Consider the following 19,656-nt stretch of genomic DNA (forward strand, 5'->3'; position numbering starts at 1 on the left):
AGTGCTGGACCGCTAATTTTATGGTCTGAACATAGTTCCCAAAAAACTATATTTTTTTTACTTTTCCTTTTGTCACTCCTTCTTAACTCATAGTCCTGGTTTTCCATCTGTATTTTTGCTAAACTGTGTTTTCTGAGTGTTCTTTCATTTAAAGATTTGTTTATCCTTTCATTGAGCAAGTACTTATTGAACACTTACTATATGTTATCTTAATCGAGACAGTATTTCACAGACTGCTGTGAGCCAACTGATTAAGTAGAAAAGAATTATTATATATAATCCCTAAAAGGAGATCTTCTATTCTTAGAATTTTCATGATAAGTCAGTATTCAACCAGGGTCAAATTATGTGACCTTGGGTAACTCAGTTAACATCTCAGAAAATCAGTTTTGTACATACAAAAAAAGAGCTGGGTAATTAATACTGGAAGACTTTGAGATCACTTTGAGCTCTGAAGTAATGTAATTCCGATCTATTGTAGGCACCATGCTGAATGCTTTGAATTCAAAAACTAACAATCTAAGTAGCAAAGCAAAACTGGGGTTCAGTAAATACTCCTCAATTGCTTTCACTAAAAGACCAGGGCAAAAAAAATATAGCATATATTTTTCTACTCTCCAGAAAGAAGGAGAAAACACTCATAAAACATGATAGTGAAATTGTAGAAACTTTTAATGTTTTCTCTTCCTCTTTCTTTATGAGAAGGGTTACCATAATCGGATATACTGGGAATATGCTGCCTAGAAAGAGAACAGAGAAAGCCAAACCAACATAAGGTAATTGAAGAGTATTTAAAAATGCAAGATGAATTCAAATCATCAGGAAGAAACCTCAACCTGTTATCTTGGAGAATCCTTGATGATCAGGAAAAGTCCATCTAATTTTTAAAATGACAGGGAAGGGTCAGAGAAGAAAATTTCTTGAAAGAAGTATTTTAAATATTTCTCAGAGGAATCAAGCTCCCTACAAAACATTTTTCAGTTCAGGACCAGGTATGAATGTGGGGAGCAGAAGCTGCTATGCCCCACTGCTAATGAACACATTGTATGAGAGTACGGGGGGCAGGGAGGGCAGGGCTTCTCATGTGAACACAGAGCATCTGGAATGCCAAAGACATAAAGCCATACCTTTTTATCATATGGTCTCACATATTTTCATCAGTATTCTTCATGAGGCTTCTATTCACACATAGCATAGGAACCAAACTGGACTATTTATTTATTTATTCTTCAGTCACACCCCAGGATGCCTTCTTCTATTCCTCTGCTTAGTAATCTCTCTCCTTCTGAAGTGTCCACTTCTCGCACTGCCTTTCATCGACTCCCTCTGAAGGTCTGTCCCTCCAGGTACCCCATAAAACCTTTCATGACTTCCTCCCATCTGAGGCGCTCTCCCTGAATTATCACAGAACTTTACACCTTCCCAACCGGTCCCAGCTTACATCATAATTGTTTACATATGTGTCTTATTCCTTTCTTCTCATCCCACCCCTGTCTGCTTTTGTAAAGTCCGACACTAAGCTCTGTTTACCTTTATGTACTGCAGACTATAACACAGAACCTTTTCTACACCATATGCTCAATCAGTTTCTTGATCTATAAAGTTGACTAAATATCATGAGGGACACTGTGGAATTATAACTGTTGATCTGCTCAGCAGCCAAAAGCTAGTTTAGGCATCCTCAGTTGTTTTCCAAAGACCTATTACAGGGATCTGTAAGAGGACAATGGTGCCTTGTTTTTATTCTTCCTCAAACCCCTTAGAATACAGACAGTAGGCGAAAAAATCCCTTTGAAGAGTACTGGACTGGGAAAAAGGAGATATTCTGGGCACTGTCTTTTAGTTAATCTGGGTTTCATGCAGAAGACCAGTGGTGTGAATTAAGTACCTTTCATTTTTCTAGTACTAAAGTTTAACGATTTAAAGAACATCATATTATATATAGTCTGGAAGAAAGAAAGTACCAGTTAAGCTGAATGGTACAGAAATTGACAAGCAGAAAACACATAGGGCAGTTTCCAGCCAGAAAATTGGGTTCCCCTATATGATTTGTCTGAAGACAGCAACATTACAACCACACTGTGTCGCTCAGGTCACTGCCTCTGCCCTCTGATTAGGCATGTGTCCCACATGGAAGGCATGCTACACAACTGCTTTAACTTGAACTCCTTAATGGGTCCATATAATTCAAATAGAGAGGGTTAGTTTTTTGTTGGGAGTTTATGGACTATCAACTTAAAGGTAGTATTTGAATATTCAAGTGTTCTAATCAAGATGTATAAATATTTTATTATTCCACTACTGTAATTTCTTAGAGAAATTAAGTCACACAGATTTAATCAAGTTCATTTTTTAAAAGGAGAAAAATTAGAATTCAAAGTGCTTCACACAGAATTCATGGTGCTTCAAAGGTCAGTGTTTAGATGAAATCAGATGACAAGTGGGTTGCTTTTTAGTCCTTGGTGCTGTTCATAATTCTTCATGGGAAAACCTGTAGTTCTACATGCTAGTTCAGAGGTGAATTTCTTTAGAAAAAGATAGTTTCTTCCTACTCTGCTGTCTATTTATTCATATTTTATAAATATTTGGAAGTAATTTTACATCTCTAGCTGAATATTAAAAATACAATTTTTTAAACATACAGTATAGTTTTATGAATCATGCATATAAAATAGTACTGTTAGGAAAATGTCTTTATATCATAGTGATTGCCCACCTTAAAGGAAAATAGAATTATAAAACAATAAGGCTGATTTAAAATTGTGCATAGAATCAGTAATTGTGCATTTAAGGCAATTAAAAGATTTATTGAATCTTGGTTAAAAGTAGATTGACAATGACGTTAAAGAATAAAGTGTAATTTATTTGGTGCTACTTTGTGAATGCTTCTTAACTACAACTCACCTCACGATACCATATACAATATACTTTCAAATCACAACTCAAACATAAAATAGCCTACAAAATCACATGGCTATAATCAATATACAGTGATTATATTTTTAAAAGAACAGAAGAACGTTAGCAATTAATTAAGGTGCAGTCACTTTTTTCAAATAAAATATTAGCACCATACCAGATAAAATGATCTAGAACTACTGGCCTCCTCATACTCCTTAAATAACTAAATATAAACTTTTTTTTTCAAAGCACAAATATTAATTTGCAAAATCAGTTCTACAGTAGTTAATATTTCTCTCCTTTTCTGCATGTTTTCCCACTAAGGAAAAATACGAAGTAAAAACCTTCACAGGATATGAAAATGAAACAAATAGAGAAACCTAAGCAAACCAAAGCCTGTGCTTCAGCAGTGAGTTCCAACGGACGCGAACGTGGACATCTCCCGGCGTATGGTACTGAAAGGTGAGAGCTCCAGTTCCGTGGTGTACTCGTTGTCATTGTCATCACTGGTCACCGTGGAAGACTTCTGGACGCAGTCATCACAACAGCAGCAGCAGCACTCCATAAAGGCCCGACTGAAGGGTTTGCAGAGACAGAAAAGTAGGACAGGGGTCACACAGGACTTAAAGAACAAAAGGAACTGGCTGATGATATTAAGAAGGTCCATTGTCTGCTGGGAAACCCCTGTGGCCATGTAAGCAGTAACAATGTTGCAGATATTTTCAGGAATAATGCAAAATCCATATAAAATGGTCAAAGCCACGACTGTACAGTTCATCTGGCTTTCTAGCTGAATCTGCCGCTTATTCCCCCGGGTACAGGCTTTCTCGGCTTTGCGGATCTTCCTGGCAGTCACTAAAGAGCAGGTGATGGTGAAAAGTGTGGGCAAACAGAAGTAACAGCCGAAGTACCACCAGAGTCTGGCGCTGTCGTAGGTGAGGGCTAAAACATAGATGGTGTCGGGGAGATCCGGGGAGATCTTGATGACGCAGCGTTCCGCGGGGGCGCGCCCGCTGAAGCCCGGGTCCTCCTTGCTCAGCTGGCGGAGCACCACTTCCGGCAGTGCCAACAGGAGAGCACCCACCCATATGACAGCAAGTTTGGCGGTTGTGGAAGAACAGTTTTCTATCATTTCGTAGTACATCTGGACGTTGGTGGCCGCACGGAAGCGGTCTATACACAGAGCACATAAGGTGAACGTAGTAACTCCGAGAGAAGCAGCCTGCGGGAGGAACACAGAATATATTTTTCCTGGGTCATCTCTGAAAGATCAAAACATTAGGCAATAAATACAGATGGGCAAAAAGTACGGGGGAAAAAAAAAAGAAAACGATTTCCTGGAATGAGGCATGAGTAACTGGGTTGGTGACTTCAGCTGAATCATTGTAAGGACAACAAATAAAACTAGAAGAAAAAAAAGAAGAAGAAATACAGTGGTTCAGGGTCATGGAGCCAAAAAATATTAAAGCTGGAAGGAGCCATGAAGATCAGCCAGGTCATAGTCAACTCAGAGGGGCAAGGTGGTTGTCAAGTCACAAGATAAACACAGTAATTATCTGGGAGCATCAGATTTACCCCACTGTATAGGGTAAATAGGGTAAATAGAGTCTTGGGCTTCCCTGGTGGCGCAGTGGTTGAGAGTCCGCCTGCCGATGCAGGGGATGCGGGTTCGTGCCCCGGTCTGGGAAGATCCCACATGCCGCAGAGCGGCTGGGCCCATGAGCCATGGCCGCTGAGCCTGCGCGTCCTGAACCTGTGCTCTGCAGCGGGTAAGGCCACAACAGGGAGAGGCCCACGTACCGCAAAAAATAAAATAAAATAAATAGAGTCTTTATTTATATATTTAAACAAGGACAGTGGATAGGATGTAAAATGTTCATAAGGGTTAAGATAAACCAGGAGACTAAAAGAAAATTCCCTAGGTGGATGGATGCTTTGGGGTATACCCCAAATACCTGCATTCACTCTCCCCTGCCCGCTAAGTGGGAATGTTTAAGAAGCACAGGCATAAGTCATGCCTTGGCAAAGGGGCAAGGAAATATATACACACATACATATATATATTATACATTAATGTCTACATTTTTAGAACTCGAAGGGATCATGTTGACAAAAGGAAAACCATTTGTCTTAGTAATTTTAGTACTCAAAACATTAGTTGTTTATTTACTACATTCAAGCCGTCACTCTCCCCAGAGCGATGACAACTTGCCTTGTGGATTCTATGAGAGTTCCAATGTCAAATAATCTCTCTTCTTACACACTACACATTAGTCAGTGTCTACTAGTTCTCATGTGCGAAATAAGGACACTGCATCCACATCCTGACTATTCTCATAACTTGGTGGAGACAGCCTGAAAAGGAGATATAATGAGGGCTTAACTGTTTGAAAAGCAAAAATGAGGCAAAATATGACCAACAAAGTCTAGATCAGGGCAAATCAAGAGGTCATGGTTGAACTTGTAACCACAGTTCTTGTACTACAAAATTCATGAAGTTTCCCATAAACACCGGTCTAAGAAATATCAATCTAATATGCCTGCCATGAAAAAAGAGTCATCTCTACATTCACCTTTTTAAAATTAACTTTCAACTTACTGAGTTGTTTGACTTGATGGAAATATATTTTGCATCTATGCCAGACTCAAAGTAATTCTAAAATTGAAGTCCACACTGCAACTGTCTTAAAATCAGATTTTGTTTTAATGTCAGTACTTTTTTGAATGTCATAGTTTGAATGGAAATCTGACAAGGATGTGCCATTTTCTAAAGGTCTGCATTGAACAGTATTATTGGGAAATTGCTGTATTTTATTTTACAGATTTTTGAAAGTTTTAATTTATATATTAGCTTTTCAAATGTTTTGATTCATCTCTCTATAAGACTGTAAAACAAAAACAAAAAAATTCTCATGCCATCAAATGTACACAAATCCTTAGCAAGGCTTTCTGCACTGTCTTCACTGAGGCAAATCTTGTGCATGTTTCCTTGTCACTCTGTATCCTGAGTCAGTCCACAAATACAAAGCTACAAAGGTTTATGCTGTGCATTCTTTTTAAATTATGAATAACATTTCTGTTAAAAGGACAGCTTGGTGATTTTGAAAATACGAGACTCTGAAGAGAAGCAATCTCTTAGAGGCTCAGAACATCTATGTGCTTGGTAATTTTCTATCATTCCTTACAAAGAACACACAACACACAGGACATAGCGTCTTCTCGCCAATTAACCTCTTTAATTTTAAATCTAGAGATTTAAAGTCTGGACCAATTATCACAGGAGCTAGCCTATGCATACCTATCTCCAAGTCTGTTAGAAAGCATTTCATGAGAGGTAATAGCAAAGAACAAATGAATGTGGGTGGACAGGTACTATGACAGGGGTGTTAGATTACCACTCCTTAGATATCATAAATGGTGCTGCACATCCACTCTTCATTAAAAGATGTTCACTGCTTCAAAAAGCAAAAAAAAAAGGGGGGGTGGTTCTAGCTTCTGTATAATTCATCTCACAAGATTTAAAAAAAAAGAAAAAAAGGACAAATTTTAAGCAAGAGTAAGATGTGCCTCAATTTTTCGCTCAGGAATCCTTCTATACTGTATCTTATTTGAAGATGCTCAGTTCTTCAGCCATACTCCCAAGAGCTTCAGTACTGAGGACCTCAAACATATTTGATGAATCATAGATTGAGGGAACCTTCCCACTTGTCATACACAAATTTCAGGAAGCTCCTGTGTCCAGCTTCCTATTTTCAAATTGTACTTCTCTCTGATAGGATCCTCTGCAATTAGGATCAGCTGAAATGGGGCAAACTGTCCAGGAAGGTCACAAGAGCTACAGAGAGAGTTGTTAAAGGAACCGCGGAGGCAAACACTGCCCGCAATGCAGATAGCACTTACTACGCAGTTGCCAACAGCAACTACAGCCCAAATGCCAGTCCCACATAGCTACTCCCTCCTGCTGCCACTGCCTGCAGTGTTATTACTCCAGATACTTTTCTGTAAATTTACTTATACACTTGATTTTATTTTGTGAAAGAGCAAAAAGGGTACAAAGTCCCAGCTCAGTACTTTCCCAAATTATTTACAGGAGACCGTAAACCTTTGTAAAGGCTTAACTGCATGCCTCAGAAATTAATTGATAAAAATCACCTGGACAATGGGTGGTGGGCTAATTTCTGCCTACTTAGATATGGAATCTATCCATGTAATTAGAATGCTAAATGCTGGGGTAACATGAAAAGATTTCTATCACAATTTTTAAATGTACTTGTTTACATACAGCTCATTAGAAATTCTACCAAGATGCATGGTGCAATTATACACAATTATAAAACTGTATCATGAAGGCTAGATCTTCTGCATTTAATGACCATATCTGATTGTAAAATTCATGCTCTTGGGAGTAAAGCAGTTAAGCATTAGCTTAGATGGGTAGTTCTTTGAAGCAATATTCTGAGAGATGGAATGAGTGAGATGCAATCTGTTATTAATTAAACTGCAATGGAAGGAATAATTAACATCAACAAAAGCACAACTGTAAACACTTTGAATAGACAAGACTATTAATTGTGAGAATCAAGATCAGAGGAAAGCTGGAAGCAGAAATCTTTAACTAGTTGGGAAAATAAGGTACTGAGAATTTTGAGGGGATTGGCATCAAAATACAGACACTAGAGAATTGAAATAAACAAAATAAACAAAATCTAAAATCTTTTCTTCCAACAGCAATGTTCTGCTCTTCTTTGTTCCCTGGAATAACAACAGTAAAGCTACTTCAGCCCCTGTCCAGTCAACATCCAGAGGCTGTGGATGTTGGGTGAGGCTGTGGGCAGCTGTGGTCACCTGTGGTCACCTGCAGCGTTGCTTCAAGGCACTGGGCAGGCACAGGGCAAGTAGAGACACTCACATGGGAAAGAGGCAGCTCCAGTGTCAAAATGTTCTCCCCACTGCTCAAGGTGCTCACTCAATACAAACATCCAGCCTTGAGGAAATCCTGGCCACCATCTTTACCTAGTACTATATTAAGTTAATTCAAAATGAGGTGAAGAAAGAACACGTGGATACTTTATGAAAAACAGTCGGGACTTCCCTGGCAGTCCAGTGGTTAAGACTCCATGCTCCCAATGCAGGGGGCATGGGTTCGATCCCTAGTCAGGAAACTAAGATCCCGCATGCCGCATGGCGCGGCGAAAAAAAAAAAGAAAGAAAAACAGTCATCTATGGAACTCCTGTTGTAACTATTGATCCATTTCTCAGAAGCTTACTGCAGACAGACAAATATGAAACCTTTATGAATGAGGTTAAGCTATGAAGGTACAACTCATACCAAATAAAGAGTGTCTTTTGCTAAACCCTCTGATATACATCAGTGATAACACTGATGGGGAAAGAAAAGACCAATGTACTTCCAAGCAAAAATTCTTTCATATGAAATCAAATCTACATGCTTAAGTACAGTGAAGCGGCTGGAATACACTGATTTTTATAAAACAGGAAAATTTCTAACCAAAGTCATGACAACTTACTCTAGCCTAACTTATATTTTACCTCAAAAAGATGTTTAAGTGCATCTATTTATGTGCTGTCCTTTGTACACAAGTAACTCTCGAAACAAGGGCGTTATTGTTAACAAAACCCATTCATCTGAGCCATGAATGATAACCTATTATAAGTCCATGGTTAGAGACCTAACAATCAGTCAGGAAAAAAGCACGAGGAGCAAAGGGTAGAGTTTCCTTTGAAACTCTAAATGGCTTGAGCTTGTGTGCCCTGGCTTCCTCTTGCATTTTCCATAATCCTTATCCTTGCAACACTTCAGGGCAACTTCCCCACCAGACACTTCTTTGAGCAACAGTGGAGACAGCATGTTTCTCAGAGCCACTGTTTATCAGACTGCTGTGAATGAGATGGCCTTTATCAAAAGGTCTTCATTTCAGAGGGCATGCAAATCATCACACTTGCATTAGTGTTTCCAGACCAAAATATAGAGTAGGAGAGATTTGTCTCAACCCTCACAAGGACATACACATCTCTGAAATGAAACAGAGCCCTTCATGGCCACTCTTCCACCATCAAAAAGAAGGTTTCTTACCTTTATCAATATCACTGAGATTTAATCTGATACAGTCACATATCATAAATATCTATCTATTTCTATTGTATCCAGGCTATTTCATCTAAATGTGATTTCCAATGAAGATATCAACTGTCATTACTGGCTCATTTTCAACTTTCTTCCCTTTTTTTTAAACTTGATAACATGCTCTTACTTATTTAAAAAACAATGGAGACTATTTAAAAGCCAGTATATCATCCTAAAATTTGTCTTGACCCTATAAACCTTTCTTTACCTTTATAGTCCCACCTTGACATTCCTACCAATTACAACTTCTGACTTCTGTAGAAGTACATTCCTTTGCAGTTAAAAAAAAAATAATCATTTTACTACAACTTATCTAAAATGTTACAATTTAATTATAAATATACCAATGCTCATTAGTGTAAAAATGCAAATGAAGCAAGATTAACATCATTTGTCCTAAAATGGAAGCCATCTATTGGAATCAACAGGTCTTAAAGCATTTATATATTCCACATTTATTCTCAATAATTAGAAATTCATTTCAAAATGTAATATTTCCCACAAGCTCAAAGTCCACATTTCAACCCTTGATATTATTATGATGTTTCTAATCAATCTTAAAATGAACTGGAATTTCTGTTTTTCACCTAAGGGATCTGACAAGTTTCCAAAGAACAGTAACAAATTTTCACCTATTTTTTTCTTGTGACTAATGAAATTGATTTGCATGGTGGTGAACCTAAACTAAAGACAAAATCAGAGTTGGCCTCATCCATTTGTGCTTGGGTAATTATGAGAAATCACATTTTAAGACACAATTCCTCTGTTCTTAACCAAAATTCCATTGTTGGTAGTAGGTTAAGGAAGTACCCTTTCTTTATTCATTCCTCTTTAAAAGGCATGTATCTCTAAATTTCACAGTTTACTGTGAGTTAGTTAACAGATGATTTTCCTATATAAGAGAAATCTGAACCAAGGAGAAGACAGTAAAGGTAGGAGGAAAGTTCCCGGAAGGCAGGGAGTGAGGAGAAGGGAATAAAAAAATGGCGGCCCTGAGTACAGTCATAGACCTAATTGAAATGACTCATTCTAGGCTAGGATCAAATCAGTGACCTTGGCACCATTCATGCTATCAACCATTCAAGTGTGCTGACAGAGCACATCGAAAACCATCATACATTCACAAACTGAAAGTATTCTGTCTCAAGAATAAGTCTGGAATTGTGATGATATTGGTTCTTCTGGAGGTTTTGTGGAAAGTATCTGTACCTACTTTGCAAATAGAAAGGGCCCATATTTGAGGTTGTAGCAATGCCATTCTCCACGCAACCTTGAAATTTTAGGTGAGATCATCTCTTCTGGCACAAAGAATACCATTCTCATAAGGATACATAAGAGTTAAGTATCCTTGGTAACAAGGTTGAGTTAATTATGGGACCTTGGCAGGTCCATTTGTGGTTATAAAAAAAAAAGACAGAGGATCCCTGGAGGATGGGCACAGAAATGCAGTGCCAGAGACAAACCTCACTGCATAGCAGTCTGCCCACCCTCTCCCCACATGGTCCACATCCCAGACTCAGATCCCTGTGCTTCCAATGGGACACTGTTAAACCTAGTTGCAGCACATAGGAAGAGCTATTAAAGGTGGGATCACTCTCTCGAGGCCTGTGCAGTACAAGGGTGAAGGGCAAGGTGGACCTTTACTTCCTCAGCCTTGGGCACGCTCAAAAGCTCAGATCTAGTTTGCTTTTGTGGAAATATTTGCTTCTCTTTCACTGTTGAGAGATGTCTTGTTGATATAACCAGATACCCTGGCAGCCCTCAGGAACTGAGGATATGTCCTCAGTTTGACTGTGGGCTTGAGAAATTAATCCAGTTCTCAGGGAGGTCCATTCTTTATGCTTCCCTTTCCCTGACTCCATAATAGGGTCTAAAGTATCTCCCTCGTCAGCCTGTCTTCCTATGTCCTCTAAGGTCAAATAAACAATAGGTACGTTTTAGAGATTTTCAGAAGAAAAGGACTCAATTTAATGTACTGTTATTACATTGCTAATTAAACAATTCATTTAAATAAACTTTTAAAAATTTGATTTACTTAATGTCCTTATGGCTAATAAGGATGACTAATTCCAAAGCAGAAATGGTTATCTCAGGCAGTGTATTCTAAATAATAATTTAATATTCAATAATATTTAGAATAATTCTGTATTCTAAATGAAATTTCTAGGACTGTCCCATCTGCCCAAAAGTCTTATAGACCTCCTATCCTAGGAAAATTAGAGAAAACAAGAATTAAAAGACTTTCATAGTTGTAACTTTTCACCATGGCTCTAGGCTGTATGCACTTATGAAAACTAAGCGTAAGACTATGCTTGAAAAAGAATGAGAGGGAACATAGTTTTCACTTGAATTTCTCCATCCTTGGTCATAACTAAGTACAAACGTGAGCTGACCCATTTCAGAGCCATGCCTGAACTTCCATAACACCTTGTTTAAGCCTCTTTTATAGTATTCATCACACTGTAGCACACGATTTCACCTGTCTATAATAGCAGTATCATATCTATGTTACTCATCTTTGGAAACTTTTTCCTCTCTTCCCCTTCTTCTTCCATTCCTGTTTCCTCCTAACATAGTATCTAGCGTAGCAGAAAAGCCCAGTAAATGTTTAATGAATGAATGGATAGTAAATAAATGAATGAATAATGACATCTATGGAAAAGGACTATAGAAAATAATGAATTAGACAAGCTGTTCTTTAATCAGTTATTGGGTGCTGCTGTTTTGTGTATAATCCTTAAAAGCTGAATGCCAACAAATATCTCTAGAAGGCAAGTAAAGAAAAATCCATGTTCCTGTTTATACTTCATTGGCAAGCTTTAAAAAAGGATGACATTCTTATTACAATCAATAGTCAAGGAAATAATTTGGATTTCACATTTGAATATCATAAAGCTTTTATTTCTTATGTGGAACCCAAATTCAGTAAACTTCACCGTACACTGTTCATGAATGGAGTTATACATAGGAGCACACTTTATACTTTTTTTCTTTTCTGCTGGAGTTATCAGCCAAATACTGTTACTTGCATGGGAATGTGAAAATTATTATAAAGGGATTAATAGGAAGTCATACAATATTTGTTAAGCATCATTCTCACACAGTGTGTCTATCTTCCCTGATAGTATTAGTAGTAACTTTCAAGTGGCTCACAAAACTGTGTTTCCACTTAAAAGTCTATCAGAATACCCAATGGCTAATCCACCCCTCAAGCAAATTTACTGTCTGCCGTGATCAATGTGCTAGTACTTGAATCTAGGAGTTTTAGGGAAATCTGTGTAGACTCACAAAACTGTATAGCAATATCATCTTCAGCTTCAGTACCCACCCTTCTTTTCGTATCTGTCAGTGCCAACTAAAATCTAAGACAATGAAAAAGTCATTTGCTCACTCAGTTTAAAACCAGTATTTCTAAAGCCATTGGAGAATCCAGCTTTTTTCATCACAAAAGGTTCTAGACCTCCACAAATCATCCCTGGTCCAGAGGCCCTGGTGAGATGTATTCCCTTTATCCACCCACCACCCTCATGCAGGAATCTTGTATCCCAGGAAAATAAAACTACAGTTAGATCTGGGAGTAACTTAGAACTATGTGAAGCCTTCTTCCTTCCCTACCACTCACCATGAAGGTGTGAGTTCTCTAAACTAAGGAGCTGTCTATATTATTCAAAACGTCCAATTAACATCCAAATGGAAATAAGTAGTTAGCAGTGGATCTGGATCAGGTGATACACTGACTCTGGTTGGCTTTCATCAAATAATTAGCAGAGAGCTGTTCTAGTTGCCATATTCAATGCCTGAGTTATTTGGCTTTAGCCATTTTTTAGATCCTTAAGAGAATGGTGTGGTAGGGGACCCCTCTGCCATTCTTCTACTGCAATCTACACCCAGACCTCCATATTCAACCCACATCTACATGCTCTCTCTATATATAAAACTACTGCTTTGAGTATAGTTTCTTCTGGTGACTCTCTGACAGACCAGTTAAAAATGATGTGGCTGTTAGAAAGGCCACAATCCACCCAGATTTCCTTCTCTCCTATCCCCCTTTCCTACCATTCCGTCTGCTTTATGGGACTTATCACTAGGCCACAGAGACATCATAATCCTGGAAAAGAAAGAGAGAAATTATCAACTACAAATGTTCCTACTATGTTCCCACTCATAGCAGTATTATAACAAACCTAGCTTTCTAGAGATAGACTCTGGAAGCTGGGTGTTCTCCTTAAGTTTTGGTCAACAAATTGAAATAAAAAGAAGAGTTGAATGCAAATTGCAAAGACATATAATTTCTGCTGAAGAAACACCTATTTTTCTACACAAACCCAACTCTCCCCCAAATTCTACTTCCTCCTTAAGATTATGTTAATACTCAAGCTGTAGAAAAAAGAACTGTGGTAGAGAAGGAAAAGAAGGCAAAGGAGAAGATGGGAGAGAAAAATTGTAAAGATCAATAAAAACTAATTGTGGTTAAAAGTTTTAAGTAACTAAGAAAAATTTAAAAATAAAAACATTGAAAAAGGCAAAAAAGACTACTAGAAAAATGGTAAATCATACATTATAAATCAATAAGAAGGTGTGTGGTGGGAAGAAAAAGAAGACTATCCAACAAATAAAATAAATATAAGAGACTAGAAAGTAAAGAAAAGGCAAAATGTAGATAATAAAGGAGATAAAATGTCAAGTAATTTTCAGAAGTCTTGTGGTCAAGAAGAAAAAGATTTGGAATGAGGGCAAATCAGGGAGAGAGTTTTCAGAAAGATTTGTAATGTCCTCCCTAATCTAGAACACTTTGTGATTTTTAAGAACATAAAATGTAACCTATGTATCTTTATTTGATTATTAAAATAATCATGTTTGGCACAGGAAAAAATGCAATTGTCTCAGATTATTGCAATTTTTTAAAATTTAATGAGCTACCAACTATGGAATTTATGGGAAATGATGAAATTTAAGAATATAAAGAGCTACAAATTTCATCATATAACAAATGATGTTAATGGGCTTATTATTTTTCCCGTCTGTTGGATACAAATATCTTTTTAAAAGATGCCAAGGAGCAGAAAGAAAAAGAAAACACTCACTGGACACTGTTTTGCCTCATAGATGTTTGCCTACTAAACAAATATCAGCATCAAGTGTTGAGAATAAGGGTCTGGTTGCCATTGACTAAATATGTATACGTAGGATGGTCATTTCTCTTTTCTTAGTGTCATGTGTCATCTTTAAAATGAGGGGGTTGGGTTAAAATGCCATCTGGTTCTAATTTAACGTGGTAATTCAAAAGCCACTGTAGTGGCTGCTGTGGTTCCCCACCCAGATTGCTTCTTCCCCAAAGTCCTTTAGGAATGAAATGCTGATCTCCCCCAGCTGCTGGGACTATGGGTGGTTGATGGCTCTTAGCTGCATCCCTCTCTAGGAATTGCCCTTAACCAAAGAGATCCACCCAGCTCAAGGTTATGCCCCCTTCCTGGGAGCAACTTGCATCCAATGACTGTTCTGTTAGGGGCTATAAAGGCTGGGCCGTCTTGCCTCCATTCAGGACCTCCCTCTAGGACCACCCCAGCCCTGAGCTCCCTGTGGTGTCAGCTGAGGTCTCTGTGGCATCTGCATCACAGTTCAACATCCCTCTCTGCCCAGTCCTGCTTCCTTCATTCCCTAACAGGTGTTGAATCTGAGCTCACACCCCAATAAACTTCCTGAAGCAGATCTCCATATTAGCATCTGTTTTTTTTCAGAAACCCAACATGGAATAGGCATTAGATCCCTCTTACTTCTGTGAAAACAGCAGTGCCTCCTGGAAGCAGAAATGCTTTATTCTGAGATTTGGATTGTATTTCTTGTCCTCATAATCAGGAAGTATGGAGCTAATACTACTGTCTGATCATCATTTTCACAGAGTACGATGAAACATTATAGAATTATTTCAGAAGACTAGGATTAGGTATGAATATAGAAACACTAAATCTTAAGGCTTTTATTCATTATTCTAACAGTAAAAATGTACATTATAGTTTAATTTTTCAAGAAAAAAAAATAAGTGAATCTTTTTCTCCAAGTCTTTGCTTTTCCAGGGGAAAAAAAGAGCCTAGTACCAATAATTTAAAAATAGAAAAGGGCTATGAAGAAGGGGGGAAATAGAGAGTAAAAAATAATAATTGTTTTTCTTAAGGAGCTGAGAATTAAATTTAAAAATGAAATAAAAATGAAAGTATGCATTTTTTAAAATCCTCAGAATTAGAGAGAAAGAAAATTAAAACACATATATAATAAATACCATCACTCAAAACTCATAGGTCTCACTAAACTAACCAAAGTTTGTATATTCTTTTCTGACTTTGAATGGGATTCTTTTCTTTTAAAGTTTTTTTTCAAGAACTTTGGTAATTTTTTTCTTTCCCCAGTTTCTTTTTTCTGTCCTTTTTATTGTTTTTCCCTCTAATGTATAATGATTTCATCCTGCCCAGTACATTTAAAACAAGCCAATATGCTTCCCTCTTATTGGAGGTAACTCTCCTATTCACTTTATAGTTTACTTTTGTCTCTTTTTTGCACATGTCAATTTCTTCTGCATTATTCAAACAATCAGAGAAATCTTAAATTGAAATTGACCTTGAAAAGGCAATTGGTAGACACATATTCTCTTCCATAAATTTCACTTCCTTCTCTACAATTCAAAAATGAGCTGTCTACCAAATATTTAGATGTTTCGGAGCTACCTGGAGCTTGGCAACAAGAGAAATCCTAGATCTTGGTAAAGTAGCAACAGCTGATTTAGCAAGCATGGCATGATCCTGTATCTGATCCCTGCCAGGATAACAGAGGGTCTTATTTACAGTCTCTTGCCTTGGCCCTTCTAAGTAGGTACGGTTTTCTGTTTACTTTCCCCTAGCATTAGGCCCTGGAACAATGTTGAACATAGTGTCACTGGCCCTGGTGCCAGACAGGATCAGGGGCTCTGGAATATTTACAGTTTCCCTTCTTCTGCTTCCATAAATGAAATGGGCAGTCTGAATGGAGTAAATCAAGGGCCAGCTGGCTAAAAACACAACTGGCAACAAAGCACGTGGGCTCCTTCCAAGAGCTGGTGTTTAAAGAAATGCCATTTAAAGAGCAAATTCCAACTACCATAATAACAGTTAAGGACACTAGCTGTAGGATGTTAACAGTCAAATTTTACTCAAAGATTTTCGTTTCCAAAGTTTGGAACCTATTATGTGTCCCCTTCTTCTTAAGAAATTTTCTAGTCTTGGAAAAATAGCCAATCCCTTATACTCTAACAAACGACAAATATATACTATATACTTTAGGAATGTTAAATTCTGTGCCATGATGTACAAAGTGTAATTTTTGCTTAAGCTCATTCATGAAAAATAAATAAAATGGTTACAAAGTTGAGAAGGAAAAAAGAGAAACAGAAATGACATACAAATTTAGGTGGGATAGCATGGCAGACAGCCAGACAAACTAATTTGGGAGGTTACTAATATATCCAGGCCAAGTGACAAACAAAGAAAAGCAGATTTCTTTTGTTAAATAAAATATATATTACTCCAATTTTGATATTTAAGAAGAAATGTGATAATATCCTTGGGGAAGAAATCATATTGGAGCACTAGAAACCTAGTAGATGAGTGATGCAGGTTTTTTTTTCTTGCTAGATTCCAATAATGACAGTCATGGACTGGCTACTTATTAACTCTAGAATCTCTGATAGTCTCCAAATCAGAAATCTATATGTATAAAACCATAGTTCAGAGAGAGAAATTTAAAATCTAAACAATTCTATACATTATGAGATGCTAATTATCTCCCAATCCAGGAGCAGCTGAGTTTGAAGGTGAGTGGACAAAGTTGCTTAGGTCCGCCCCTGTGCCCAGTAATATAAATGCCAATGTCTATAAATGATTGGCAAAAGAAATGAGGGAGGGACCCTGAGAAAAAGTGAAGGGCTTCAGCAGTAGGTGCGTGGAGCAGCCGGTCTGATGCTATAAATCCCGGAAATGAATAAAGCCCATAGCTTGAGACCCCCTGGAAGGCATTACCTCTACATAGGGCACGACCTTGCAGGAGAAGTCCTCCAGCAGCCACTTCTTGGTCAGCTCATGAAAGATGACGAGCGGAAGGCAGAAGAAGATGATGAGAAAGTCCCAGAAGGCCAGGTTGGCCAAGAGGGAGTTGGAGATGCTCCGCATGTAGTAGTTGTGACACACGATGCACATCACCGCCAGGTTGCCTATGATGCCGGTCCCGAAGATCACCACCGACAAACACATGACCGCATAGGCTCCGTATGACTCCTGGGTCAGTGGGTAGAAAGGGTTCTTCAGTCGCAAGCGCGGGTTCGTGCTGTTCCCCCGCCGAGGACCCCCGCGTTCGTGAACTCCTTCAAGGGAGGACCCATTGAGAGCCAGCGCCCTGCCAGGGGGTGCAATCGTCCGCCCTTCGTGCCCCGACGGTCCATTGACCGTCTTGGGTTGGGGGTCGTGGTGGGAACCCTGGAGTTTCCCGGCTCTCCTTGGCCAATAATAAAGGTCGCTGGCTCCGGGCTCCTTCCTCACACTCTGCTCCTGACTGCGTCCAGAAATGCCAGCGCCTCTGGGACCCCTTTCCTTCTCCTCTGACGTGTGAAGGAAGAGTTGGAAAGCCGTGGGGTTCCCTCTCCCCAAAGTACCCAGGGGCTTCTGACCCCGGGCACCCTTCCACCTCCAGGGGCCAGGTGGTCTGGCTGGAGGTCCCGAGGGCTCCGCTGCCGACGCCTCCGCCCCTCTGCCCGCGCCTGGGTCACCGCCGCGGGCCGCGGGTGGGTCCCACGAAGGCGCCAAGCGCACCGCTGCCTCCTGATCCTCCTCCCTGGGCGCACGGGTTGGCAGAAGGTCTCCTGCAGAATTCCCCGGTCCCCAAGCGTCCCTGCTGCGACGCTGGATCAGTGTAGGTGAACAGCTTTCCCCCAGACAATTTTCGTTCCCGGGCGCAGGGGCTGACCCGAGGACGGGAGAAGCGGAAACCTTGAGCAGTAACAGAAGCAGCAGCCGCGAGGTGCGGGCGAGACGCGCGCCCGCGGCCCGCATGGCTGGGCGAGGGCGCACCCGGCAACGGCGGCTCCTGCTTAGGACCGACACCTGCTGCCAAAGTTGCCGCTGAGAGTTAGACACATGTCACATACTAACCCCCGCCCCTGCAGCGGGGGACGGGAGATTAGGGGGAGGTTGGGGGATGGGTCTTAGGGTCACAGCCCTTCCCCTCTACAATCCTTCCTCGTCTGGTGTCCTGTGCATTTCTCAGCCAAGTCCAACCCGAGTGCTGCGTATCCCCAAGATTCAGAGAGGGAATCGCTGCTGCCGGTGGCTGACCTTGAAAACTTGCAACCAACGCCTGACTGTTGATTAATGTTGCGACTGGGAGAAGCCCAGACGAAGCCCCACGCTCCTCCCTGCCTTTGGGGTGGCTGCCTTCCTGGTAACAGTCGCTCTGCCTATTTACATGCTTTCGATATAGCTTTATCCAGCAGCAAGACGAGGTCGCTTCAAGGGAAAGGAAAGCAAGTTCCCCACCTTCAGATGACTAGTAGCCACACTCCCGCTCCCGCTTGCTGGAGACAGGCTGCCCACAGCCAGACGCCGCGCACATGCGCCGGGGAAACTCTCGCCCCACCTAACCCCAGCGACTCGCGAGGCTCCTGCGGACGAGGAGAAGCGGGATGCGAAGCCCGCGGCCGCGGCCAAAGTTGTTTCTCCTCTTGCTCAAAGTTGACCAGGGGGCGGCGCGGGCTGCTGGGCGGCGCGTCTCCGCGGAGAAGGGAATCGGTGGTGGGGAGGGCTAGCTCTGCTCCTCGGTGGACAGTGCCGGCGGCCGCAGGAGCTTGAGGCGGCGACAGCGGGCGCAGCCCGGGCGGAGAGAGTGGTGCCCGGAACCGCCGCGGGTGAGGCGGTGCATGGCCGGGAAGCCCCTCGCCGCCACTCCAGCCGCAGCGCGCGCCCGCGAAACCCAGCGCTCCGCTCCTTGCCTCCTCCCCCTGCTCAGCCTCCTGCGAGAGACGCGCTGGTTTGTGGGGAGACGGGATCCCCTGGCGGCTTACGAGGTCACTAAACCCACACACGTTTCATTCAAGCCCTTTGTAGCGGCTTCCACGCGTAGGAGCTGGAAGCGACGAGGGAACGAGGGCGGAGGCGCGGAGCCTGCGCGGCTCGAGGCTAGGGATGGGCGGGACATGTTAATTCCCTAGATGTCTGAACCAGCCTGACGGGTCCCAGAGCCGGGTTGTGGGAAGAGGCGGGGGGCGGGGCGGGGCGGGGGATGGGGGGAGATCCATGCGTTCGCTTCCAGGCCTGGGTCCTCGAGGGAGTCGTAAGGTGAGGCGCTCGCCTCCTTGGGTGATTCCAAGAACTGAGGACGGGAAAGAAAGGAAGCTCCGAGGCTTCCATCATAGAGAATGAGCAGTTCTCTCTATGGGAGTGGGACGCAGAGAGGGGATGCGAAGGATACCCCTTTCCCTTTAACACGGGGTTAGGAGGCATCCTACCAGGGGTTACTTTAGAACCACTCAGACCACAATGAAAGTAGTTTTGTTTGATGAAGTAGAAGGAAATGATAGGTAGGGGGAAATTAAC

The 19,656-nt window shown here is 40.9% G+C and overlaps 1 protein-coding gene across 1 annotated transcript; it reads right to left on the reverse strand.

The window, feature by feature from the left end:
• Window positions 1-3,100: 3,100 nt before the first annotated feature.
• Window positions 3,101-19,077, reverse strand: GPR37 (G protein-coupled receptor 37). Its single transcript, XM_082632219.1, has 2 exons — window positions 17,092-19,077; window positions 3,101-4,123 (listed from the first exon to the last, which is right to left on the reverse strand). The coding sequence occupies exons 1-2, from the start codon at window positions 18,115-18,117 to the stop codon at window positions 3,305-3,307; spliced, it is 1,845 nt and encodes a 614-aa protein (XP_082488345.1). The 5' UTR covers window positions 18,118-19,077; the 3' UTR covers window positions 3,101-3,304.
• Between the last annotated feature and the right edge of the window lie 579 nt (window positions 19,078-19,656).

This window comes from Mesoplodon mirus (assembly GCF_964341445.2).
Source record: "Mesoplodon mirus genome assembly, chromosome: 9".
Lineage (NCBI taxonomy): Eukaryota > Metazoa > Chordata > Mammalia > Artiodactyla > Ziphiidae > Mesoplodon > Mesoplodon mirus.